Genomic DNA, 25,332 nt, shown 5'->3' with positions numbered 1-25,332 from the left:
TGCAAAAGTCCAGTGTTTGTCTGGATCTCCGAAAGTTGTAGCCATGCAGTTTGCTTGAGACACCCTTCAAAGTAAATCGACCGATTGGTCGTAGACGTCGCGTATGGCTTCATCAAAATCCCAAGCGGAGTCGTAAGTCGGTCCAGGCACAACCTGCACAAAGTCGTCGGGGTTTGCCTCCAAGTCCTCGAATTCTTCGTCACAGTCTCCGGTCTCATTCTCTGGTTCTTGCAGGTGCCAATCTTCCTGACGCGGCGCCAGCAGTGCGTCAGCCGGCAGCTTTCTGTTGCAGCACTCCTCGGTCCAGTTGCCAGCTTCATACTCAACGAAGATCTTTGCATATAGCTTGAGACCAGTGAACTCCTTCAGAGCAGGGTCCCAAGCGTTTTCCTCGTACTCGTGAGGACCGCGTGGGTATTCCTCTCGGAAGGATCTTCGTCCATGTATGTCGAGTTCTTTGCGGAATCTCTCCATATACCACTCCACGTGTTCAAGAAAATCATCGCCCTCACGCCATCCAGTGATTTCTCTCTGCCATGCAGGAGTGTGAATAAGATTGCGCAGCTTGCATCGGCGCTTAGGGGCCTCAAAGGCCTCTTTGGTCCAACCATTGAAGTCGTCTGTCGAAGAGCTCACAAAGACTTGCGTGATGGTCTCTAACTCACGGAGGACGTCGAAGATGGTGTCCGTGATTATGCCGGGGAACTCACGAGTCGCAACAGCCAAATGACGGACTTCCCAGAACATTGAGTCCAGACCAGGCTCATGGGCCAAGCAGTCGATGACAAGATTGCTGTCATGATTGTCCTGTAAGTTGGCTCGAGTGCAGAAAAGAGTATCAAAATCCGGCTGGAAAAAGCGGAACGGGACACGCGCAGTTGTGCCTTGGTGAGTGGTGAATCGAACACCACTCAACTTGAAGTTCTGGGCGAATGCTCGGGACTCCTGGCATATATGCATCAAGGCCGGGTAAGCTGTGTACACAATGAAGAGTTTGCGTGGGTACTGCCAGCTCTTCTTGAGCATGCCGGGGTGCGCAATGCACACTTCCGGTTCATCCTCCGGAAGGGCGAACTTCCAGATGGCGTCGCGCAACTCCGTAGGAAGCCTCTGAAAATACGTAAACATTTTGTTGCTCTTGTTGAGAGGCAGGTTCTTGTTGTTACTCAGTTGTAAAAGCGCATGGCTGGTGAGATGATTTGGGTTTGGATGGTGATGGTAGAGATTTGTGTGGGAGAAGAAGTGTTGCGAATAGAGAAGGTGCAGAGTGAAGATTGAAAAAGTTCGAAGGGTGAGGGAGAGAGAACAGCCGGTTGTTTGTTTGCTGTTATAAGTCGCGGCAGCCACAGAGGAGGAAGGCACAGTTCCAAGGGGAAGGAGAGAACGCTCCGTCCCTGAGCATCAGCCCTCAGTCCAAAGGCCGCTGGGACAATGACCAGAATAGTTGAAAATCAGCTGCCAGTTATTTGGTAGTTGTGTTCCATTCATATTTATTGCCATCAGCTTCGTTATCTTCATACCCCTGCAGTTGAGGCTATCGTTGTCTGGGGTAGTTCCTGCCACTTTGGGAAACCGGGATATCCTTCACTCAACCTGGTCCTTGCACACGGGTTGACGACGTCTCTGCAGGACATCCCCGGCGACATTTACATGGTTCTGGGGACACCTCAAAATTGTTTGTTTACTTTCTATCCTACAGCATTTCTATCCCGCAGCACCCCCGGCCAACGATGTCAGTCCACTCGGCCCCAGACTCTGACCAGCAAATCTCACCATCGTTTCGTGTCTTTCCTCGACAGCCTGGGAATGAGCGGTTAGAGGACTCGGTTCACAAGCCGACTTTTAGCTCTCGTCTGAGGAGTCTTTTGCCCAGCTACCGGGCTGAGAAGGGCGGCACTCTTCGAGCCAAAGGATACTAGGAGACCAGCGAGACGCAGAAGACGAAGACTCGTCGCTCCCAACGCGGCTCGTCTCGAGTTGATCAGGGCTCCGACCACATCTCCAACTTGAAAACCGCGGAGACATTTTCTCATGAGAAAGGCCGCTCTGTCGAGTCTCGTCGTGAGGAAGGTGGTACTAAAGCAAATACCACGGCAACCAGGACGACCCGAGCCGAGAGAAGCATCGAGGAACGCCGTTTAGTCCATTCTCAGCGGAGACTCCTCAAGGAAAGCGGCGACTATCTCGGGGTCCAGGGATTCAACCCAGACACAGGGGAATTGGACATCATCACACCCTCCACGAGTAGCTCCGCAACTTGGGCACTCGACCCGAAATTAGCCTCGTTCCAAAAGACGCAAAGAAAGCCCCTCGATGGCCGCAGAGGAGCCACAGTTCTGACGGAAAAGGACACGAAAAGCGTCTTGGACCGAGAGAAGGAACGATTTGCGCGCAAAGATCGAGAAAAGGAGGAGCTTCGCAGAGCTCAGGAGAAAATACATTGGAATCGAAATCGTCAGCAGTGGTCATCTGCACAAGAACCCAACCTCAGTCCTATAGCGCAGTCATCGGCCGGCATGTCGAATCACGGTAAGCCATCCGTGACCCGACTGCACTGAGCTGAGGGTGTCATAACATCGTCTTTTGCTAAATCGAATGACAGGCTCAGACAGGAAAGACGAACGGCCTATGCCGCAGCCACAGAGAGTTCAGGAGCTCCTCGAACCGGTTCGGAGAAGTCCTCCATGTCCTCTGGTACCTTCAGGCCCTCCCGGTCCGTCAGGTCTCAAGTCTCACCTGCCGAAGCATGTACTCATTGACGACGATGCCGGCTCTTCAGATACAGTACTGCATGGCGAGGGGAGCAACCACCCTTTCCCTGGTGCCCGCCAGCTTAGAGGCAACGAGATATCCGTTGGCTTAATCAATGCTGAAAGACCTCTTCCCGCCCTCCCGAGAGAGGACCAGCGCCAAAAGTCCGGAGTGCCCGAGTTGCATATCACACCTCCTTCAGCCTACCCAAGGCCTCGAAGTTCTACCCAGACCATCAGACCGGGGGGTTTCAGCAATGTGCCCATTACGGATTCTTTTTTAGGCCAACGGCGCCCGGGGCCAGTCAAACCGGCAGACGAGCAAGTACCCCTGGGCGCTTCCAGCCAGACGGCGCCATCGAGCGTCGAAAAGAACGTTTCGCCAGGACACAATCCCTTGGGAATTCTCTACCAGGAACATTCGAGACCAACGGTACCAGCAGTCGACACACAGACAACCCCGGAAGGCAAACAGGCGGACAAAGTCAGCGCCAGGCCCCTATTGACCAAGAACAGCGAGGCGCGACTCAATTACCTCCAGCCATGGCAGCAACAAGGCGACCTGAAGAAAGAATGGGATCCCCTGGAATCTTGCGAACTGGCGGATCTTCAAGAGGGCAAGATCCTGGCTTCACTACAGCAAGAGACAGGAGGACGGGCTCACATAACCGCAGCAAATCCGTCCGATTCGAAGATGAACAAAGTCCCGTCTCCCACCAACAAAGCTACAGTGACTTCGTCCCGGTTAAAGTTATGGTCGATGTACCAAAGTCATCCGGCAAGCCCAAAGACCATGAGCAGGGAAGAGAGGGTCGGGGCATCGGTTCGGGATCTGCTGGACAACCATCTTGGCGTGACAGAGTTCAAGTCAACTCAAGAGTCTCTGACAACACAAGCAAGGCTACAAGGCGACTTGGCAACGGAAGTACATCCAGTCTGTCCCGCAAATCAGAAGAAGGCGGACGTGATGGCCGACGCTGCTCTCACACCCATCACCACCACTATTGGCTTCGACCAAAGTCTTGGTACGCCGAGCCAGTGCCAAAGGCCCACAAACCTCGAGGAGACACCAGAGAACGACAATTGGAGCGTAGTGGCACATCGACACTCAAGTCGACAATTCGACGATCAGATGTCAACGTCGACAGAAGACATATCAACGACATCAATTCATTACAGATTCGACAGCCAAGCGCAGGTTCTTCGAAAGGACCTCCCAACAATGTCCCTTCGGTACCAGCACAAAAGCCCGACGCCAGCGCCAAGAGAGAACACAGCCCTTCAATGCCAATTCGATGGCCCAGCGGAGAGCATGACAGAAGAGGCCCCGACAAGTTCGGCACGCCACCAAGGCGCGAGTCAAATAATGGCAAGAGAGAAGGCAGTGGGACCAGTTCGTTGCCGACCCAGCGAGCGCACCTGCAAAATCAAGACAGACCGCCCATCAAGACCGGACCGCCACCAATCCAGCCTCCCCGTAATGAAATCGAGAAAGGACGGCCCAAAACTGCTGAGAAGTTCCCGAGCCAGCAACCCAACGCCGTCGCCGAGAAAAGAAGGCCAGACGGCATCAGTTCGGTACCGCCTAGGTTTCCAGGGGCTCAGCCAGGACCTGCCTTCGACAGACCACGGCTTCAAGAAAACTATACGAGGGCCTGCGACCCAACAGGCGGCCGGGAAATCGCCTGTGAGCAGTTCCCCTACCAGCGAGAGCCCTCAGGCAAACTCAACGGAGAGCTCTGTCACATCACTCACGTCCACGTCTATGTCACCCCCGAACGAGTTGAAGGAAGCCGCCCAAGACAACCTCAACCAAACCTTATGCCTGGAAGCGGCCAGAACCGCAACGGTCGAGTCGGGCAACAAGATGGTGGAAACTCTGAGAGACCATCGGTTGAACAAGGACAACAACTCAAAGAGTTCCGGCCTGAGGAACTTGCCCGTCGATGGCGTACTCAGGACGAGGTTGAGAAATGGTCTCCACCTCGCCAGAGCAGCCAACAAGAGCAAGGCAATTTGGAAAGACATCATGTCGAATGGCGCGGTTTCGGACATGGTCAAAGATGCAAAAACACTCCGGCTAGAGACGCGAGGCGATTGCAACATGAGCGGGGCAGTTTTGAACAGCAACGATATGCGGGCCGCGAAAACGGAGACGGTGAAGAACAGGACCCTGCTCCAGTTGGACGGGCCGAACGACGTCGACTATACATACCAATTGAAGACGGACCAGCACGAAGCCGACGTGATCAAGCAGAAGGAAGTGAACAACTACAGTCAGAAACAACAACGAATTCTCATCGACCAACCGAGGCCCGCCAACGTCAATCCGAAAAAAGCGTGCGATTCCAACCAGACAGAGGTCTGCAATACTCTCAGAACGACACAGCTACGCAGTCCTGTCAATCAAGTCGATCCAGCCATGTTGAAGACTGGCTGCAGCATGTCGACAGCCCACGAGGTCGACAAGTCCGAAGACGGCGTCATCGAAGGTCGTTTGCGAAGGGAGGAGTGGCATAGACAGACACGGAAATACGCCACTCAAGGCAAGCAGCTCGCGATCAGCCTAGTTCAACTGTACTGGGAAGTCATATCACCATGCTTCGTTCCGACATCGCCTCTCCGGCAGAGACTAGACAGCAGCAAATCCACATGGACGGACGTTGGAATACTTGTGCTGGCGTTGATCGGCGGTTTCATGTTATTGGCGGTAGCAATCCGGCTGTCACAGGGAATAGCATGGATGATGCGGATGATGCGAAGTATCCTGGGGATTTGAAAGGCAAGCTGGGGAGGTTTGATTGCGATTCTCGGTTCCTGGCAGCCGACCATAACGAAAAAGGGAGGTTGTGGAGAGAAGCTTGGCGTTCGAGCCCAACCAACCGCCGATCGGCGCAGTAGGGACCGGGTTGGGTGTGCGGCCCTGCCACGCCGTACATCGGCTGGGTTGGGGGAGAGGGATTTGGTGATAAGGCAAGGCCGAAAGCGCAGCGCTCAATGATACGAGACTGACGGCCGCTGTTTGAGCTCGTGTGGGGTAGCGGTGCAGGACAAGCATGCATCGGGATAGGGGAGTGGTACGGCTAACCAGTAGTGTTGAGGCAGATTGAGGATACAAGTATTGATATGTGGCATGGCTAGTACTCATTAATCAGTGTTGTGCATCTGGCAGCGGGCGTCCGGGAGTGCGAGGTGCATGATCTATTCGGCACCTCGGGTGTAATCGTCGAGTTTTGTCGCGGCCTCCGGTTTAGCCTGGGACGGGGTGTTGGGATCACCGCAGGAGCCGCCGCCGATGCGGTGAGAACTTGATGCTGGGCAGGCAGCTGGCAACCTGCAAGTGGCTGCTGAGAGGCCGTCCGTCACCGTTTGGTCGGCCGGCGCCGATCTAGGCGTTCGGCGGTGGTTGTAATGCAGTTCTGCAGCGTCATCATCGAGTAAGCGATGAACGTCGGATGTTGCATCCATATGTGGGATGGGATTGTTAATCCGCGCGTACACAGCTGTTTGCCAACATATCTACAGTAGTGTCCTAAGGACGAGACAGGAATACGTACCCTACTGCCACTGCCGGTACCGCTGGGATTGTGACTGCGACTCCCGAAAAGTGTTGTTGGCAAGTAATGCGTAGGCAGTTGACAAGAACCGGGATTAAGATTGGGACCGTTTGGTTTTTAAGCCTCTCAACAACGATCACGCACATGAATCTTCAAATGAGACCAACGCAACGACGGCAAAGAGCGGACGGCAAACGACGGATGGAAACGGGGGCGCAGCTGGGTCGCTCCGACTCAGAGATACAACTTCGGACACATGAGAATTCAAGTAGTTGCTGTTTTCGGCGGAACTGAGCCCATGCGAGCCCATATTACTCGTCAGATTGCGGGCTCTTGCGGTCTCAAGTGCGGGTTTGTAGTCAACCAGTGGCTCCCGTCTATGGATTCTAGGTAAGGTACCTAGTAGCAATAGAAAAAAAAAACTGCTCCGGAGTCCCAAGTGAAGACTCATCGTAGAGGGGCGGCGCGCGTTGATGGCAGCGTTTGGAAGGTTCTGAGCGGACCCCTCGGTGCAGGGCCTCTGAGGGCTTCCTAGGGGGCGACGGGCCAATCCGCGGGCGCCATTTGCAAATCAGGGCGCTGTACCCCGCGTTCCGGCGACCGGACCCGCAGCTGGCTGGAGCTGACGCCTCCGATGATCGGAACAGAATTCGTGCCAAAGCTTCACGGCTTTGGCCAATTTGTTTTGCCGGGAAGGGTCAGGTACCTGGCATGGCGGGCACTTTTGTGAGGGCGCGGGGCAATGGGCTCGTAGTGTCCATGCTTGCTGCTGCGGTATCGTTGTTGATTCAGCGCGCCAACTCTAAGAGACTGGACTGGACCTTGGACCGGAGGTCACAGGAGGCAAGGTACCTGACGCAGAAGCAAAAGTAGGTACCTGGCCATGTTCCTCCTCTTCCATGTCTACCTACCTACTCACCTGCCTTACCTAGCATTCTGGCTCCCTTTATTCAAAAGCCAGATACGAAGGCCTCCCGGTCCGGCAGATACATATTGAGCTGCTCGTCCCCCACATCCTGCCACAACCTCCGACACAGGAATTTTCTACTCTTTCTTACACTCTTCCCTCTTTCCCTTTACGCCTCTTGTCTCGCGACAGCCTCTCCTGCTTTTGACTTCAGACTACTTCCTTACCCCCACCCTTGATTGAGAGCACCGGGCGAGCATCACACCAACCGGTCCCTTATCGTGAGGACGCTGCCTGCTTTTGGAATTCGCTTTCGCATTCGAGTCGCACACAATGCCTGTTGCCGAAGGAACCCCGCAGACTCTCTACGACAAGGTCCTCCAGGCCCATGTTGTCGACGAGAAGCTCGACGGCACAGTCCTGCTGTACATTGGTGAGTCTGCCTCGCGTTGAGCCCGGCACTGCCTTGCCTGCCATGGCCTTAGGGAGTAATTTGCTGACGTGGGTTGTGCGACAGACAGACATCTTGTTCACGAGGTTACCTCTCCTGTACGTGACGCTTTTTTTGCCCTGCATCTCGGATGACGTCGGTTGATCGACCCCACCATGACGGCTCGCTAACAAAGCCTGCAGCAAGCCTTCGAGGGTCTGAAGAATGCCGGTCGTAAAGTGCGCCGTCCGGACTGCACTTTGGCGACGACGGACCACGTAAGTAACCAATTGGATTTGCAAAGTACTCTGAAATACCCAATCGCTAACTCTGCGCCAACAGAATGTCCCCACCTCATCGCGGAAAGGCATGAAGGACATTGGTTCCTTCATCGCCGAGGACGACTCTCGCGTGCAGTGCGTGACCCTCGAGGAGAATGTCAAGGACTTCGGTCTCACCTACTTTGGCCTCGGCGACAAGCGCCAGGGTATTGTCCACGTCATTGGCCCCGAGCAGGGCTTCACCCTTCCCGGCACCACGGTTGTCTGCGGTGACAGTCACACCTCCACCCACGGTGCCTTCGGTGCCCTGGCCTTCGGTATCGGTACCAGTGAGGTCGAGCACGTCCTCGCCACCCAGTGCCTGATCACCAAGAGGAGCAAGAACATGAGGATACAAGTCGACGGCGAGCTGGCTCCTGGTGTCAGCTCCAAGGACGTTGTCCTTCACGCCATTGGCAAGATCGGAACTGCCGGCGGTACCGGTGCCGTCATTGAGTTCTGCGGTTCCGTTATCCGCAGCCTCAGCATTGAGGCGCGTATGTCCATCTGCAACATGTCTATCGAGGGTGGTGCGAGAGCCGGCATGGTTGCCCCTGACGAGGTGACCTTCGAGTACCTGAAGAACCGCCCTCTGGCTCCCAAGTACAACTCCGACGAGTGGCACCGCGCCACCAAGTACTGGAAGTCTCTCCAGTCCGACCCCGACGCCAAGTACGACATCGATGTCTTCATCGACGCTAAGGACATCATCCCCACCATCACCTGGGGTACCTCCCCCGAGGACGTCGTCCCCATCACCGGCACCGTTCCCGACCCCGAGACCTTCCCCACCGAGGCCAAGAAGGCTGCTGGCCGCAGAATGCTGGAGTACATGGGTCTCACGGCCGGGACCCCCCTTGAGGAGATCCCCATCGACAAGGTCTTCATCGGCTCCTGCACAAACTCCCGTATCGAGGATCTGCGTGCAGCTGCCCACGTCGTCAAGGGCAAGAAGATTGCTCCCAATGTCAAGCGCGCCATGGTCGTCCCTGGCTCCGGTCTCGTCAAGACCCAGGCTGAGTCCGAGGGTCTGGACAAGATCTTCACCGACGCCGGCTTCGAGTGGCGTGAGGCTGGTTGCAGTATGTGCCTCGGCATGAACCCCGATATCCTTGCCCCCAAGGAGAGATGCGCATCCACCAGCAACAGAAACTTCGAGGGTCGCCAGGGTGCCCTCAGCCGGACGCATCTCATGTCCCCCGTCATGGCTGCTGCCGCTGGTATCGTTGGCAAGCTCGCCGACGTCAGGAAACTGTCTCAGTACAAGGCCAGCCCTCACATCGAGGCAGCCATCACTCCCATCGAGCCTCACGTCGATGAGCGCGTTGAGGAGAGTTCTGAGGAGAAGGAGGCCATCGCCGATCAGCCCGAGGACAACCAGCCCCACACCAACACCTCCGCCTCCGCCTCTGGCAGCTCCACTGGTCTCCCCAAGTTCACCAACCTGAAGGGTATCGCCGCTCCTTTGGAAAAGTCCAACGTCGACACCGACGCCATCATTCCCAAGCAGTTCCTGAAGACCATCAAGCGCACTGGTCTCGGCAAGGCTCTCTTCTACGAGCTCCGCTTCAACTCGGATGGCTCCGAGAACCCCAACTTCGTCCTGAACAACGACCCTTACCGTGCGGCCAAGATCCTCGTCGTTACGGGCCCCAACTTCGGATGCGGTTCCTCCAGAGAGCACGCGCCCTGGGCTCTGAACGACTTCGGCATCAGATGCGTTCTCGCTCCCTCTTTCGCCGATATCTTCTTCAACAACACCTTCAAGAACGGCATGTTGCCCATCGTCATCCCCGACCAGGCCGTCCTGGAGAAGATCGCCGACGAGGCCCGCGCTGGCAAGGAGATTGAGATTGATCTGCCCAACCAGCTCATCAAGGACGCCTCCGGCAACACCCTTGCCAGCTTCGACGTCGAGGAGTTCCGCAAGCACTGCCTGATCAACGGCCTCGACGACATTGGTCTGACCATGCAAATGAACGACAAGATTACTGACTACGAGCGCCGCATGTCCCAGCTGACCCCCTGGCTCGACGGCACTTCTTACCTCAAGAGGGACCCGAAGACGGGCCAGCTCCTTGCTAAGGCGGTTCCCGTCCCCAAGACCAACCGGGGCGAGACCAAGACTGAGCCCCTCGAGTGGTAAAGCAAAAAAGAAAGAAAGAAAGCAAAACAAACAAAAAATGGATTGGTAATCTGGAGTTTTGACTTTTCAAAGTTAACGTGTCTACGATACGATGGGTTCAACTGGCTTTTTGAGCATGTTCATATGCTGGCGGCGGCGATTGGGAAATCAAACTAAGGGATTTGGTCACGTGGCTTTCTGTATGAAGCCGAGAAAAAGTTTTTCTATATCGATGTAGGGTAGATGTGCAGCATAACACAGCTTTTCGCAAGACTGAGCTTTTGCGCCGTACCAACACCAACCTCTCTGTCACTCAAAACATCGTGAGATGCATCCAAGGCATCATATCAAGGTTCAAACTTTGACTCTCGCAAGGTACCAACGTGGACCACGAAACCGGACTCGATCCTCAACCCCTCGGGCAACAACTCGTCCGGGACCCTCCACATGCGGAACTGCTTATGAAAGCTCTTGGCCCATTCCTCAAACACGTCGGGGCTACGTAGCTGCTGAGCCACTATGCACACGCACGGCTCGGACCGCTCCGCCTCCTCCGCGTCGGTTTCCTCTTCCTCTTCCTGGATGCGTAGGCGGAGCCGAGCGAGGTCGGCGGTCGTGGAGACGAGGGGATCGACCAGGGCCTCGTTGTAGATGCAGTCGCAGCACACGACGGCGTCGAAGGAGCGGGTCGCGGGTGAGCCTGTGAGGGAGGGCGTCGGGGTGTCGAGTTCCCAATCCAGGGACCTGAATTGTATGCTTCCCGGGCTTGAGGATGCTGAGGTGTTGCTGGCAGTGGAAGTGGTCTTTTTCCGACGGGAGGAGGGTTTTGAAGCGGTGGAGGATGGGAGGGGGTTCGCTTCGAGGTTCTGGTGGATCATGCGCGAGACGTATGGCTGGTCTGTGAGGATGTAGCGGGATATTCTGGGCGCGAGGAGGAGGGCTGTCAATGGGGAGATGCCACAGCCTAGCTCTAGGACTGTGGAGGTGGGTGTGAAGATGGGGTTGAAGGGGGATGTTGGGGAGGAGAGGTAGGTTGCGAAGAGGGGGGTGATTTTCCAGAGGACTGTTGGGAGGTGTGTTAGTACGACATGGCAGATTTGATGGTTTTTATGAGAAGTGAGATGGATGTTCTCTAGGGCACGGGTGGTGAAAGATGCATTGTTGCATGAGATCAACTTACCAGCGCCGGTTGTGCCGCCTGCCCGGGTTGATGAGAGGACCGTCGGAGATTGGTGGATGGTGAAGTCCCGGTCCGCGAGGGTGAGCGATAGCGTCGTCGCTTTGGGGTCGATGAAACCTAGGTTTGAGGACGGAATATCATGGGAGAACAGGAAGAATGTTTCTAGGTGTCTTGGTAAGCTGGAAAGCCTCAGGATACTTGTTGGCCATCATCTTCGAGATGTACCTTCTTCAGGATCAAGGATTTCATCCTCCAGAGTGGAGATGAGGGCTTTTACAGCCATGATCGCTGAAAGTTGTGATGGGCTCGTGAGAGATCCAGAGAAGATTGATTATATATGAATCAATCTGGACAGAATATCTCAGGCTAAAGGCCTTATGTGTGAGACCTCAGTAGTGATGAGAATGAGGTGAAGGTGTGAGGTTGTGAGTTGGTGTGGTGGGTTTAGGTGGCATGCACTAACAATTTTTGTGCCTCTCGACTCAAATCCAACGACATGTCTTTGCATTGGAGATATGGGTCTGTGATACCAATATATCTGCGCCGCTAACCTGAATAGCTTCATAAAATAGGACGAAATTCACTCGATTGATGGCAATTCCCAGCGTATGTTTGAGTGATAGGTTTGCAAACGCAGCTGATCGCGTAGCTCAAGCCGGTCCTCAGCGGGCCCCACATCACAACACCAGTCACGGAAACCTGCGTCCCTTGGAAACTTCGACCCTCCCCAGGCTCCTTCCTGATTCTCAACTGCGGCAGACTATTTGTTGAAGTTCTGCCTAGTAGTTGTCAACAGCGAGCGGGCCAATTGGTCCAGTGGTCAGGTCAGCAGCAGTGCAAGCGCCTTGGATGATATACAATAACCCAGCTTGTTGGGGTTCGAATCGAACCTTTTGCATTTCAAAATATTCTTTTTGTTCCAAATCTCAATCAATAGGTAAAATGTGACCTTATACAGCCAGAATTCATTGGTCAACATAATCACACCCAAATATCCATGGCCCTCTTGAGGCCTGCGTTTACACTACCCTTCCACACCTGCCACTTCTTCACGAAGCTACATGACTCTGAACCACGAATATCTTTCTTTTCTCTTCCTCTGCTGATACTTAGATCTGCCCATGCGGGAAGGCGATGATATCGCTACCTGCCTTAGTGTTTCCGGCCCAGGTCTCGCGAACCGTTTGTCCTCATTGCGGTGAGGCGTTTGCGTCCCTTTCCTGATTCAGAACCCATGCATCTTATGATTAGCCTTGCTGGTACATCAATAAAGTCCCATGAGAGAGAATTTGTATCATGACGTGGAAAGAAATCCGTTCTAGACCATTCTCCCAACTGAGACCTGAAGCTAAAATCTTCGCTTGATGCCTTGTGCTTGATTACCTTAATTGACGTAGACAAGGACGGGGCACTTCTGAAAGTAGGCTTTGTTTGTTACCGCATGCGCGCGCCTGCATCAAAAGCAGGCTGCGGCATCGGACGTAATCCGATGAAAGACAGGAGGCAGACATGCAGTAAAACGCAATTTGACGGGCCTCCGGCATGAAAAGACCTGCCAGCATGTCGTTCTCTTATTTCCTGGCGTGTTCCTCCATCCCATCTTCCTTTTCAAGTTCATCGCACCTAGACTTTGCTCAGTTAATACAAGCCCACATCTCATCGTTAGAGCATTACCATGGCTCCCGTTCAGTCGACTCCCCAGACGGGCCTGGGCAATCGCCATCTCTTGGACAAGATCGACAAGCTCAGAGAGCTGGGAATTTCCAAGCAGGTCCCTCTTCCACAGGTATGAACCATCGATCAAACCACTTGGCCATTATCTGACCCGGTGTCTCTTCTCTCAGCTTGTCGTCGTCGGAGACCAGTCCTCCGGAAAGTCGAGTGTTCTGGAGAGCTTGACCGGATACTACTTCCCTCGATCGGTCGGACTCTGCACCCGCCATGCCACCGAGATCGTTTGTCGTCGTGAGCCGACGACCAGCATCGTTGTGACCATTCATCCTTTCGATGCCACCGCTCGGAAGGCTGAGCTCGCCAAGTCTTTCAGACATGTGCTTCAAGACCTCAGAGGGGGACAGTTTGCGGAAGTTCTCCAGATGGTAGGTTGAAGGAGAGCATTAGATATTGAGTCTTTGCTAAGTTTTGCTTTTCCCATCAGGCCTCTACTGTCATGGGATTGAAATCAACTACCGATGGTTCCTCTGAGGGCGATGCCTTCAGCAAGGATATCCTTCGTGTCGAGATTTGCGGCCCAGACGAGGAGCATCTTACGATTATCGACGTCCCGGGTAAGTGAGGACTGCGTGGTCTCGTTCCTTGTCTCGCGTTTCCCCATGTCTCTGTTTGTTGTCTTCACTATTTGGGCCCTTGTTCCGACTTCCCTTGCTGTTGATCTTTTTCGACATGTGTGTGACATCGCGAGACCCTGGTTCTCTTTGATACTGTCATCGACTAATTTGTTCAAAGGCATCTTTGAGAACGTCCAGGAGGGCTTCTCCACGTCCAGAGACGTTGCTCTTGTCAAATCCATGGTGAAGGATTACATCAAGGATTCCAGGACCATGTGAGTGCCATCACGTGTTTCCTCCTGCTGCAGTGGTACTGGCTAACATTAACAGCATCCTTGCCGTGATCCCCTGCAATGTGGATGTGGCTACGCAGACTATCCTCACCTATGCTGCCGAAGCAGACCCCGAGGGTAAGCGCACTCTGGGTGTATTAACGAAGCCGGACCTCGTTAGAGAGAACGCCACTCGAGAGGCGGCCATGGACCTCATTAGAGGCAAGCGGCGTGACATTCAGCTGGGCTACTACGTCGTCAAGAACCGAGGCGCTGACGACACTTCATCGAGCAAGGACGAGCGGGACTTTGAGGAGAAGTTCTTCTTCGACGAAGAACCTTGGTGCAGGCTTGACAAATCCCGGCTTGGTGTCCCCGCACTTCGTAGCCGCCTGCGGGAGTTGCTTATGGACAGGACCAAGAGCGAGTTTCCCAAGGTTAGGCGTGACATCAACGAGCGCCTTGCGGATGCGAAGAAACAGCTTGCAGCTCTCGGTCAACCCAGAAGCACCGCAGACGAACAGAGACGGTTCCTCGGCGAGATCGTGAGCCGCTTCGTTGAACTCAAGAACTTCGGCCTGAACGCCTACTACACCGGAGACCCGCTCTTTGACAAGCACCCAGACCTGAGACTGGCCACACGAGTCCGAGAGGCTAACACAGCGTTCTCCAAAATGTTTTTTCAGAACGCGCACACTCGGCAGTTTGCTGATCCTGCTGCGAGCAAAAGCGAAGGCGACGACTCGGACGAGTCTTCGGAGAAGTCTGACGATGACGATGACGCGAGCAGAAACGACCTTTACCCTCTTTCATTCTCGATCCCCTCTGACGAATCCGGTGAGCTCGATGGGGTTCTGGCGGAGGCTTGCAAATGCGCCAAGCCAGGAACCAGTGGCATCATGAAGCACCTTGAGCAGTTGTATCTGACCTCTCGAGGCTACGAGCTGGGCACTGTAAGTACATGAAGCGTTTGATTTTCTGTTGAAGTGAGCCAGCTGACAGCTTTGCAGTTCAGCAGTCACATGCTGCCCACCGCCTTCAAAGAGCAATCCATCAAGTGGGAGGCCACGACTCTGGCTCATGTGAGCAATATGATTCTCATCGTTCACCACTTCATCTACAGCGTGGTGAAGGAAGCGTGTGTAGACGCTCAGGTCCGCGACGCACTCTGGTCCTCGATTCTGGATGAACTCTTGAAGCGGTACCAGGTTGCCATGGATCAGGCGAAGTTGCTGATCCACGTGGAGCGGGAGGGACGATCCATCACTTACAATCCCGCCTTCGACAGGGCCCTCAACCAGGTCAAGACGATGAGATCGGCGAGCAAGTTTGAAGACTCTAAGATTACTGTGCAGAATGGAGAAGAGTCCCTCGAGTGCGTCCTGTGGAAGGACCTGAAGCGAGAGACTACCGAGGCTGAGGGTCTCAACGAGACTTGCTGCACCATCCACGATGTCCTGAGAAGTTACTATGATATTGCCAGCGCTCGATTTTCGGATATGACTTGTACCCAAGTTGTGGACTACTTTCTTCTCGGCTCCGAGGACGGCCCCCTTGGGGTCTTGTGCCCCAATCGCATTTTTGGCATGACGAATGAACAGTTGGACATGGTAGCGGGTGAAGATGCCGTCAGCAAGAGCCTTCGCGAAATGCTGAAGAATGACATCAAGCTGTTCCAGGATGGAAAGAAAATCTTGCGTACTTGAGACTTGTCGCGCGATGTAGAAGGCCTAGATAGCATTATGACTGTCGTTCGCTGGTGGAAATATTTCGCAGACTGGATATGATTGTGGCAGAATTGAAGAAAAGTCAGTTGCCGCACACACCCAACTATTTTGCGACATGAAATCTCTCTCTGTTACTATGACTTCTTGTCAGTGATGCCAATATAGTTCGTATATCAGGTCCGGACCGAGTGCGTATGAGAGTTTCGATAGTGTTGAAGGCCCATCCTAGAATCGCACGTGCTGTCTGAATCGACAGCAAAAGATCCTGAGTCAACTTCCGGGATAGCGCGCGTCGAATCGGTTGTCCATCGTCCATCCAGGTCCCGGTCGCGGCCTATCAGCGGCATTTGGCACGGGTTGTTCGGCATGAAGAAGGGAAGAGCCGCTGTGAGGTATTTCGGAGGTGGAACCGCAGGGGGCCTTAGGGGGGAGCTGCAGGGAAGGCGATCGCGAAGCTTGTTCCAATTCCAACGTCGCATCGACCCACGTGACTGCCCCAAAGACATGCCGTGCCTGTCCACGTTTGGGTCTAATGTCCGCCCGACCTCCCACCTTCCCCCGCCAGCCCCCGAAGACGCCCCGACCGCCAACCGGTGGCATCCAGCTGTGCTTAAGTGCCCGTTGAAGGTTGAAACTCGACATCGCTAAGGAAACGTCGCACAGCCGCTGTCCTTCATCAGCAAACACACCCGTCTATTTTTCTGCATGGTATGAGAAAAAAATCAGGGGTTCTCCCGGACTATATCCCCTGAAAAGCGCCGCGCAACTGCCGTTTGTTTCCAATTCACCTTCCGCACTTTGGGAAACCCCTTCAACCGGCGGAAAACCAGACACACGAGACAACTTCGCTTCTTAGCCCGTTAGCCTCTCTACCCACCTTGCATCACACCTCACTCGCATACGCCCAAAAAGAACCCCCGAACGAGGGGAACAGGGGTGCTGCAGCGGGCGGACCCTACGTCGTACGCAAGCTCACTGACCTGGGGAACTACCCAGGCACTCTAATTTCCATCTTTCTCCTCCTGGCACCTGCCTTCCATCTGCCGCGATGGGTCGACTCTCCGATGCCGCCACTTCGGCCTACAAGTCAGTGAGGGGCCTCTTCGTGGGCAAGACACATAAGTACAGCTCCATCCCGGAGGACGAGGACAGAGGAGGCACCGAGACGGAGTACGAGCCCTACCGGCGTCAACCGAAGCCTACACTTGCCTTGCTTATTCTGGGAGCCATGTCTTTCGCCGCTCTACTCACCTTGGTCGCTGGCTTCAGGTAAGTTCATACGATATACTTGATTTCTCAGTAAAAAGTCGACGGGCATTCTAACGCGATAGCAGCCTTGTCAGCGGCCAGAAGCCGGACAACGCCACTGGTGAGGTCTCTCAGTTCTGGGGCCAGTACTCTCCCTTCTTCTCGGTGCCGTCCGAGATCAGCACCGCCACCCCCGACGGATGCACGATCACCTTCGCGCAGGTGCTTCACCGACACGGCGCTCGGGACCCCACCTCCGGCAAGACGGCCACCTACAAGGCACTCGTCGACCGCATCCACCAAACCGCCACTCAGTACGGAAAGGGCTTTGAGTTCATCAAGGACTACCAGTACACTCTCGGTGCTGATGAGCTCACTCCTTTCGGCCAGCGGGAGCTTGTCGAGTCGGGAGAGGCCTTCTACAAACGCTACCAGTCTCTGGCCGCCAGCGCTGACCCGTTCATAAGATCATCGGGTCAGAACCGCGTCGTCGAGTCTGGTCTCAACTGGACTTCTGGCTTCTTTGGAGCCAAGATTCAAGATGGCCATAACGGACCTGATGGAGGAATCAACTCACAGATCATGGTCATACCTGAACAGGAGGGCTTCAACAACACGTTGGACCACAGCCTCTGCACGGCGTTCGAGTCAGGCAACTTCTCCAAGGTCGGAGATGACGCCCAGGTTGACTGGCGCAACACCTTCACAGGCCCCATTGTCAGCCGTCTGAACACGAACCTGCCTGGAGTCAACTTCACATCCGAGGAAGCTGTCAGCTTCATGCAGCTGTGCCCATTCAACACTGTGGTTAACGGCACACAGTCTCAGTTCTGCGACCTCTTCACGTTGGACGAGTGGAAGGACCTCGAGTACTACGAGACTCTGGGCAAGTACTACGGCTTCAACGCGGGCAACCCTATGGGTCCGACGCAGGGTGTCGGCTTCACTAACGAGCTGCTCGCGCGATTGACCAAGCAGCCCGTCGTGGATCACACGTCGACCAACTCGACTCTCGACGCCGACCCCGTGTCGTTCCCGCTCGACAAGGTGCTCTACGCCGACTTCAGTCACGACAACGATATGATGAGCATCTACGGGGCGCTCGGGCTCTACAACTCGACGGCGCCGCTGGACAAGACGAAGCGGACTTCGGTGCAGGATGCAAAGGGCTTCACGGCCAGCTGGACGGTGCCCTTTGCAGCACGCATGTACGTTGAAAAGATGAAGTGTGGATCGGACGAGGAGCTGGTTCGGATCCTGGTCAACGACAGAGTGGTGCCGCTCAACGGTTGCGGCGCAGACGACCTGGGACGATGCAAGCTGGACGCTTTTGTCAACAGCCAGACGTTCGCGAAGAGCGGCGGACTCTGGGACCAATGTTTCGTGTGATACCCAAGAATAGGTTTCGTTGGTTGCATTTTGGGCACTCCTGTCTTGAGGAAAAGAGGATAGGTAGACTATTAATCAGCCACAATAGAGAAGAGGATACGATCGCCAAGCCAAGTGCCGCAATAGAGGTGCCGAGTTGTCAGTGTCAAGTGTTTGATTGGGAGCGCTAGGTTTCAGTGACAGGGGCCTAGGAGTCCGATCTCTCTCTGCAGCAGCAGGTTGCGCAAGCTTGGGGGCAATTGTTTCCAGCAAAAAAGTCAGAGAGTCAATGACTAGCGTGCGAAGCGTGAAGCCAAGGCCGTATCTGACAGTTGTCACAATTACCCAACCCGCAGTCCAAAGCGCAGCTACTAAAAATGCAGCATCACGATGTGCGTGAGAGTCCGTTCAGGGGGGGTAATGGGGGAAGTGGTTGAATAGTTGTCTCAACTGCAAGGGGGAGTCGCTATGAATAGGGACAAAGCCATGCTAGGTGCCTCGTACACTTGGTAAAATGGAGCGATGGGCAGCGAGCAGGGGTTCAAAGCTGGTTTCGTTTCCCGGCTCGCCAAAACATTTTGGACGGGGGCAAGCGGACCAAAGTGCGGCGGGCACGGAAGCTCTCCAAGAACGAACGGGCGGGCGGGCCCAGGCAAGGTACGCACGTCATTGTGGGAGAGTAGGTACTTACACACTAAGGTATGTAGAGGTCCTCACCAACGCTGTGTGCGTCCCGGCCAGGCAGAACCGGTGTCCCGGGACACTGCTGCCGGACCTGGACCTCGTGGCCCTCGACAATGAATGCGCTCCGTCGGGGCCTTGGATGGAATGTGCGCCGTCTTAGCACCCGCCCGCGCGCGGTGCCGTTCGTTGTCAGTGACGGCCATGACATGATTGGGCACCACTTCACCACCAAAGCGCACCAGCACCGGTCTGACTGGGAGGAAATACTGAACCCCAGAAAGATGGAGGGGAACGACCGAAGAAACGAACCACTTGCGGCCTTAGTAATCCACTGAAAAAGCAACAAGCTGTTGGCCAAGCTCTGTGGGAGTGGAGGTCGGGTGCGGCACGCCTGATTCGGGGGAGCCTAAGCCTAAATCCATGGCCCCCAGAAGACGGGCAGACAGACAGACACAGAGAAGCTGAAGTGGGCTCGAAGCAGCAGCAGCAGCAAGTCCGACTTCCATGCAGAAACGCTGACGGAGCGCGCGGAGCTAGAGAAACCGGGCATCGCTGTAATTGGCAGCTGCCTCGCACCCAAAAGGCACCCGACGACGCTATTTGCGCATCCTCCACCAACTTGCAGATGCAGCCTGCCCGAGCTTGCCTTGCTGCTGCTCCTCCTCCATCGTCTCGTCATCCTGCCTATCCCGTCTGTCTTCGTACCACCACCACCACCACCACCACCACCACCACCACCACTACTGTCTAGGTTGCCTTTTCACTCACCACCCACTTGGCTGGCAGCTGAGTTCCGTCACCTACAAGCAAGGAAACACCGACTCAAGCTTGGGTGCTGACCTGGCCTTGCGCACCGCCTCACCTGTCTGTCAAACAAGGTTTCGCCGGGCTTTGCGTTCTTTAACCAACTCATCTTACTTTTTTTTCTGTTCCGCTTCTCTGCCTTGCCTTGCCTGCGCCGTACTCGTGCCTTTCCAGGTTCCTCGAGCCCTCGCGCGCGCTTTTCCTCCATTATCCGTCCCGTCGCTCTCCCGCACACACCACAGCCACAGCTCCGGCGACAATTGCGACTGCGACGAACACCATTGCCGCTGACCACCCACGACCATCTTGTCCCATGAGCCGGATTTCCATCGCACACCGGAGACTTCCAACCACACATCATTGAAGACTTCCTGCCGCAAACCCTACTCAAGACGACGACACCCGTCGCCTCTCAATTGCAGCCATGGTGAACGCCGCTGGAGGCATCGTCATCGCCATCCTGGTGCTACTGCTTGTCGCTGGAGTCGGTTGGGTCATCTTCACTCAGCTGCGCGCCCGCAGACTGGGCGTAAGTCAAGCCTCCCACTTCGCATCGTCGTTCCTTCCTCTCAAAGAGGCAATGGTGGAACTGCCTCAATTTTTCCCTGCTAACCTCATGTCAATAGCTCCCGCCGCCCTCGCTTTCCTCGTACATACCATTCCGAAAATCCGAACCACCAGCTTACGGACCCCCGCGCCCTGCGCCCAGCGGCATCGTCGGCTGGTTCAACGACAAGATCACCGGCTTCAAGAACCGCAACAACCGATCCGCCGCTGGCGCCTACGAGCAGCCCTCGGCCGGTGCACCCCGTCGAGGTTTCGGACCCCTCGACCCCGACGAGGCTTGGGATACTCGCGTCGGCCACGAGGCGGAGACCTACGGACCCTATGGCAATTATGAAGAGCAGGAGCTCGGCTACCGGGGCGGCGCTGGCGGAGGCGACAGCTACAACATGAACATGGCCGCTACCCCCAACGTTCATGATGAGCCCGCGAGGGGTCGCAGTCTCAGCCGACCCGGTGACGACCTCACTGTGCCCAAGGGAGGCAGGAATCCTTTCGATGACGACGCGGAGCCAAGCAACATCAGCCTCCGCGGCGTAAGCCCGCGGCCAATGGTCGATACTGCGCCGCAGCAACAGCCCAAGGAGAATGGTGAGAGCCCGACAGAACGGAGGTCCATTTTCAGAGAGAACGTATAAGAAGACTACGACCAACAAGATGCGCCGCCGCAAGTCAGGCGATGGATACAAGTAGATATTGCGGTCTCTAGAAGGGCCCGACAAAACAGAGCGATTACAGCCGAGTTATAACGGAGGAGGATGATCGAGCAGAACGGAGGGAGCCCGGCTTGCCTTTGGGCAATCCTATGGAGATATGATGTAAGGAAAGCGGGCCAGAAGGACGGGCAGGGCACCGGACATGTCACGAATGGGATGTGCAATATTGTTTTCACGCGTATCCACGGCGTTGGGTCTTTTCGTTCTTTCTTTCATCCGACTTATTCTCTGCGAGAGCAATAAAATTTTACCATAAGCCGTGATCGACAAACCGGCCCGCCATTGATCTCCCTGCGTAGTATCTCCCCGGAAGAGTGCGAACGCCGGACATGCCGCTCCCGGCATCCCACCGGGCAACCAATCTGTGGATACCGCCGCAATGTAACGGAATCCTCACTAAACTTGGGGGACAACCACAGCTTTTCCTCTCCCGTCGCCTGATGTGAACGTCCGTCGCATGCTCCTTCCGCAGGCGGCGATTGGTCGATGTCTCTCCGGGTCCCTGCCCGCCCGCCTGATCCGAACCCGCCAAGACCCGCCCGAGAAGAACCTGACCTGACAACCGTGCCGGGGTTGACATTGAAGGAAGGGTGAGAGCCGCCCGTTGGCAGTTCCCCACAGTCCCCCCAAGCTGTGACCTCATTCTCCAAACCCCGCCATCATTCCGTTCCCCTCCCCCTCTGCCCCTCCAAAGCTCGCCTTAGACTCCAAAAAACAGTGATCGACAAAGACAATTCTCCTCACCAGGAACACGCCCACGCCCTTGAAGACGAAGACGAACCAGTGCAATTGAGATAAATCGCGTTCAGGGACTTCAGATACCAGCAGCAAAGATGGCGGGCCTCAACCTCCAAGAGATCCACGACACCCTGGTCGACATCGCCAGCGAGGCCGGCAAGATGATCATGGCCGCGAACCCGTCCTCAATCGACCAAGGGACCAAGCTCAACTGTGAATGCGCCTCTCATCCCGCAGCATTCCCACGCAAGCTCCGAACCCCAGCTAACTGACCCCTCCCAGCCGTCGACATCGTCACCGAAACAGACCAAGCCGTCGAGAAGATGGTCTCGACCCGCCTCCAAACAACATACCCCAACATCTCTTTCATGGGCGAAGAAACCTACACAAAGGGCACCCGCCTCGGCCCCGAGCCCACCTTCGTCGTCGACCCCATCGACGGCACCACCAACTTCGTCCACTCCTTCCCGGACGCCTGCATCTCCCTCGGCCTCGCCGTCGCCCACGTCCCCGTCGTCGGCGTCATCTACAACCCCTTCCAGGACCTGTGGTACACCGCCGTCAAGGGCAAGGGCGCCTTCATGCGCCGCGCGGGCGGCGCCCAGCAGCGCCTGCCCCTTGCCAAGTCCCCGGTGCCCCTCCGCGGCCTCGACAGCGCGCTGCTCGCGTGCGAGTGGGGGTCCACGCGCGACGGGCCCAACTTCGAGCTCAAGGCGGAGACGTTCAAGAAGCTCGCGGCCACGAAGGAGAGCGGCGGCGCGATGGTGCACTCCATGCGCGCGCTGGGGTCTGCGGCGCTGAATCTCGCTGCTGTCGCGGCGGGGCAGTTGGATGCGTACTGGGAGGGCGGCTGCTGGGCGTGGGATGTCTGCGCCGGGTGGTGTATCCTGAACGAGGCCGGGGGTATCATGGCCGGTGGAAACCCGGGTGTGTGGGAACCTGCTGTCGATGAGAGGGTGTACCTCGCTGTCAGGGGGGCGCCAAGCGGGCAAAAGGAGCTTGTTGAGGAGTTTTGGGGCGTTCTTGGGGACGGCAAGTTGGATTACTCTGTTTAAGAGTTCGGCTTGTCAGGAGGGTGATGATCGAAAAGGAGGCTGCCTCGACGTCCGCTTGGTCAATCTTTCGAACGTTGATCTGAAGGGAGAAGGAAAATATGCACATTTTGCATTTCAAAACAATTTTATGAAAATATTCATAGACGTGGATCTCTATAGACACGAGGTAGTCGCTGACGATGGGCACTGGAATAGAGAGGCAACTGTTGATAGACGAACTACCTAGATCGCGGTTATCTTGACCCAGACATGCTGTCGTATTGGCGTTTGTCAAACATCGTAGACCTAACGCGATTGGGAGCGGTTGGTTGCAATTTAAAAGCAATACCAAGCAAACATAACATCCCACTTCATATTCATGTTCAACAGGTTGGAGACTGTTCGTCCCATATGTCTGCAGGTTGAACCTGAGCTTCAGATGAACACAAGATCTATGGCGAGAGTTGCATGAAATCCCCCGCTTCAATCCTCATGCAGAGATCAGATGGCTTATGTGTTTCTCTATATCATATTCTACCTTCAGCAAACCTCGGCAGGACCTAAAATACAGTGGCAGGCGACTCAGTACCCGTAGGTCTCAAACTTCACTTTTTTCAAGTACGATTATGAAGGGCAGACGAGGATGTTTGTGTTTTGCAGGGGAGATGGAAGGATATTTGGAAATAGCCTCATGGCCTGAATACTTGACATGTGATATGATCCACTGGCGAAGAAGATGGCCCCTTCCTGCGATGTACCTCAAGGTTGTTATGGTCTAGGGCATCACCAAGGACATTTTCCGCCATAGCCCTTAGCAGATGAACCCTTGCGGCAACAGGGCGTAAAGTACCATCTTTGAGTGGCAAAGACAAAGCCCATTCTACACTTTGCTTCATTCCGCTACTTGCCACGTAGGCAAATTGCAGCGTCGTCGGTCGTCGTCGCTATTGTCGAGATGTCCAACGCCAATACCTCCTGGGCTCGTCTTCCCCCCGAACTTCGGAATGAGGTGCTTAGCATTCTGTCGGGCCTCCACGGCGCTAAGTACAGCCAGCTTGCTACCATTTCGCGAGAATGGCATTCCTTCTTCGAAACGTTGATTTTTGCCGAGATCAGCCTAACGCCATCGCGCCTGTTCGATCCTAACTCTACTGCTATTCTCTTCCGCAAGAGAAGTCTCATCCGTTACGTATGGTTTCGCGTGGAACTGGAGAGTTACCATTGTTACAAGTGCCCACTAGATGTCGATGAAAATGGCAACGACGAGGACAAGGACGAGGACGTGGACGTTTTCGGCGAAAACCCAGCCGATGACAATCTGATCGTGTATGCTTTCTAGAGCTTGGCCACGGCCCTCAGCATGTGGGAGCCGCGTAGCCACTTGGTTCTCGACATCAGTGTATACTCGCCAAGCGATGCGCTCCATGGCTTCAAGTATCTCAGCTTCCGCCCAGACACCCACCTTGGCGAGTGCTCGTCGCTGTTACAGCGCAGCAGCGGACATGACCAGCGAGAAATCACGACCATCCACGACCCGCTTCACTGCTGGGTCGCTGGGCAGCAAACGGAGGCTCCCCACGAGCGCTCTATCTACGACTCCTTCGACGAGATCATGAGCCAGGCATCATTTCTAGACGAGGAACAGGAGATGCGCTGGTGGCGGTCGCTGCCCCTCATGCCTGCGGTCACGGCCGTGCTCCTCCGCCAGCAAACCCGTCGTCAGTGGTGGCCAGCCACCCTCGCAAACATGCTCACGCGCTTCCCCAACATGACGAAGCTTTGCTACGAGCCTTGGAGAGAATGAAGCCAGTCACAGCAACTGAATGATCAACGTTAGTATCGTGCTGACACAATGTGACTTGGACTCGCTGACCAAAACTCGACAGTTACCCAGCAATTCATTGACTCGCTTCACAAGACGAAACTATCGAAGCTGACAATTTTCGAAAACTTCTATGAGGCGTACACGCAAAGCTTTCCCTCTTGTCCCGCTATCAGGGTGCCAAGTCCTGTTGTAAGCCATAAACTCGCGAGAGCTAGTGTGCACCTCACGGAGCTTTCAGCCTCATTCAAGGTCAATGCTAGCTGCTTCTTCTGGGCGAGCAAGAGGTTTTCATTGGAGTGGAGAAACCTCACACGTCTAGCTTTGACAGCGAGGGCACTCACCGGAGATGCGGACTTCGAAGGCATCAGCAGCATGCTACGAAACGCCGCAGGTGCTGCGCCGAAGATGCCGAAGCTTGAGACGATGGAACTTTGGAATGGCAGGCAAGGCGTGGCGATGCTGTTCCGCTACCAGAAAGCTCGGGACGGGCGATTGGCAGCCATCAGCGTTCGGGGGACGTTCGAGCTTGCTCTGGGGTCTGCGGTTACCGAAGCTTGGGAAGCGGTCGCCCTCCGGCATCGTCACGGCAGGGTTGTTGTACAGAGCTCATTGATCAACCCAGATGTTATCCGGTTCCATGGTGATGCGATACGCCAGCTGGGACTCTCTGTGAAGGTTATCAGACCTGTCTCGCTGCAGCAGATCATTGAAGAGCATCAGATTCGGGAAGGGCTGACGACGATTTGATAAGGGATAACTCAAAGGACTTGATTTATCTCGCAAAAGCCATAAATC

At 55.2% G+C, this 25,332-nt stretch overlaps 10 protein-coding genes across 10 annotated transcripts; 8 read left to right on the top strand and 2 right to left on the bottom strand.

Moving 5' to 3' along the window:
- Positions 1–66: 66 nt before the first annotated feature.
- CGCS363_v008347 (uncharacterized protein) lies at positions 67–1,128 on the bottom strand (the record flags this gene model as incomplete). Its single annotated transcript, XM_036640196.1, has 1 exon — positions 67–1,128. One exon carries the CDS (start codon positions 1,126–1,128, stop codon positions 67–69), a length of 1,062 nt encoding a protein of 353 aa, XP_036495234.1.
- Positions 1,129–3,543: 2,415 nt separating this feature from the next.
- Positions 3,544–5,529, top strand: CGCS363_v008346 (uncharacterized protein; the record flags this gene model as incomplete). The annotated part of the gene is made up of 1 exon (XM_036640195.1): positions 3,544–5,529. The coding sequence occupies one exon, from the start codon at positions 3,544–3,546 to the stop codon at positions 5,527–5,529; it is 1,986 nt and encodes a 661-aa protein (XP_036495235.1).
- Positions 5,530–7,066: 1,537 nt separating this feature from the next.
- CGCS363_v008345 (uncharacterized protein) lies at positions 7,067–7,453 on the top strand (the record flags this gene model as incomplete). The annotated part of the gene is made up of 2 exons (XM_036640194.1): positions 7,067–7,176; positions 7,240–7,453. 2 exons carry the CDS (start codon positions 7,067–7,069, stop codon positions 7,451–7,453), a joined length of 324 nt encoding a protein of 107 aa, XP_036495232.1.
- Positions 7,454–7,547: 94 nt separating this feature from the next.
- Positions 7,548–10,110, top strand: LEUA (3-isopropylmalate dehydratase; the record flags this gene model as incomplete). The annotated part of the gene is made up of 4 exons (XM_036640193.1): positions 7,548–7,647; positions 7,732–7,763; positions 7,848–7,922; positions 7,987–10,110. 4 exons carry the CDS (start codon positions 7,548–7,550, stop codon positions 10,108–10,110), a joined length of 2,331 nt encoding a protein of 776 aa, XP_036495233.1.
- A 326-nt stretch (positions 10,111–10,436) lies between these two features.
- rib2 (Diaminohydroxyphosphoribosylamino-pyrimidine deaminase) lies at positions 10,437–11,552 on the bottom strand (the record flags this gene model as incomplete). The annotated part of the gene is made up of 3 exons (XM_036640192.1): positions 10,437–11,152; positions 11,270–11,431; positions 11,495–11,552. The coding sequence occupies 3 exons, from the start codon at positions 11,550–11,552 to the stop codon at positions 10,437–10,439; spliced, it is 936 nt and encodes a 311-aa protein (XP_036495230.1).
- A 1,392-nt stretch (positions 11,553–12,944) lies between these two features.
- MX2 (Interferon-induced GTP-binding protein Mx2) lies at positions 12,945–15,535 on the top strand (the record flags this gene model as incomplete). Its single annotated transcript, XM_036640191.1, has 6 exons — positions 12,945–13,055; positions 13,114–13,368; positions 13,428–13,557; positions 13,736–13,832; positions 13,888–14,782; positions 14,840–15,535. 6 exons carry the CDS (start codon positions 12,945–12,947, stop codon positions 15,533–15,535), a joined length of 2,184 nt encoding a protein of 727 aa, XP_036495231.1.
- A 1,069-nt stretch (positions 15,536–16,604) lies between these two features.
- On the top strand, positions 16,605–18,193 carry PHYA (3-phytase A; the record flags this gene model as incomplete). The annotated part of the gene is made up of 2 exons (XM_036640190.1): positions 16,605–16,825; positions 16,891–18,193. 2 exons carry the CDS (start codon positions 16,605–16,607, stop codon positions 18,191–18,193), a joined length of 1,524 nt encoding a protein of 507 aa, XP_036495228.1.
- Positions 18,194–20,084: 1,891 nt separating this feature from the next.
- Positions 20,085–20,862, top strand: CGCS363_v008340 (uncharacterized protein; the record flags this gene model as incomplete). The annotated part of the gene is made up of 2 exons (XM_036640189.1): positions 20,085–20,189; positions 20,287–20,862. 2 exons carry the CDS (start codon positions 20,085–20,087, stop codon positions 20,860–20,862), a joined length of 681 nt encoding a protein of 226 aa, XP_036495229.1.
- A 911-nt stretch (positions 20,863–21,773) lies between these two features.
- On the top strand, positions 21,774–22,733 carry INM2 (Inositol monophosphatase 2; the record flags this gene model as incomplete). Its single annotated transcript, XM_036640188.1, has 2 exons — positions 21,774–21,891; positions 21,961–22,733. 2 exons carry the CDS (start codon positions 21,774–21,776, stop codon positions 22,731–22,733), a joined length of 891 nt encoding a protein of 296 aa, XP_036494221.1.
- Positions 22,734–23,667: 934 nt separating this feature from the next.
- Positions 23,668–25,284, top strand: CGCS363_v008338 (uncharacterized protein; the record flags this gene model as incomplete). Its single annotated transcript, XM_036640187.1, has 3 exons — positions 23,668–23,994; positions 24,052–24,430; positions 24,599–25,284. 3 exons carry the CDS (start codon positions 23,668–23,670, stop codon positions 25,282–25,284), a joined length of 1,392 nt encoding a protein of 463 aa, XP_036494598.1.
- Between the last annotated feature and the right edge of the window lie 48 nt (positions 25,285–25,332).

The sequence above is a fragment of the Colletotrichum siamense genome (genome assembly GCF_013390195.1).
Source record: "Colletotrichum siamense strain Cg363 chromosome Unknown KSG_Cg363_contig05, whole genome shotgun sequence".
NCBI lineage: Eukaryota > Fungi > Ascomycota > Sordariomycetes > Glomerellales > Glomerellaceae > Colletotrichum > Colletotrichum siamense.
Note: the sequence above shows the minus strand (reverse complement) of the source record. Positions and strands in the feature narration are given on the sequence as shown.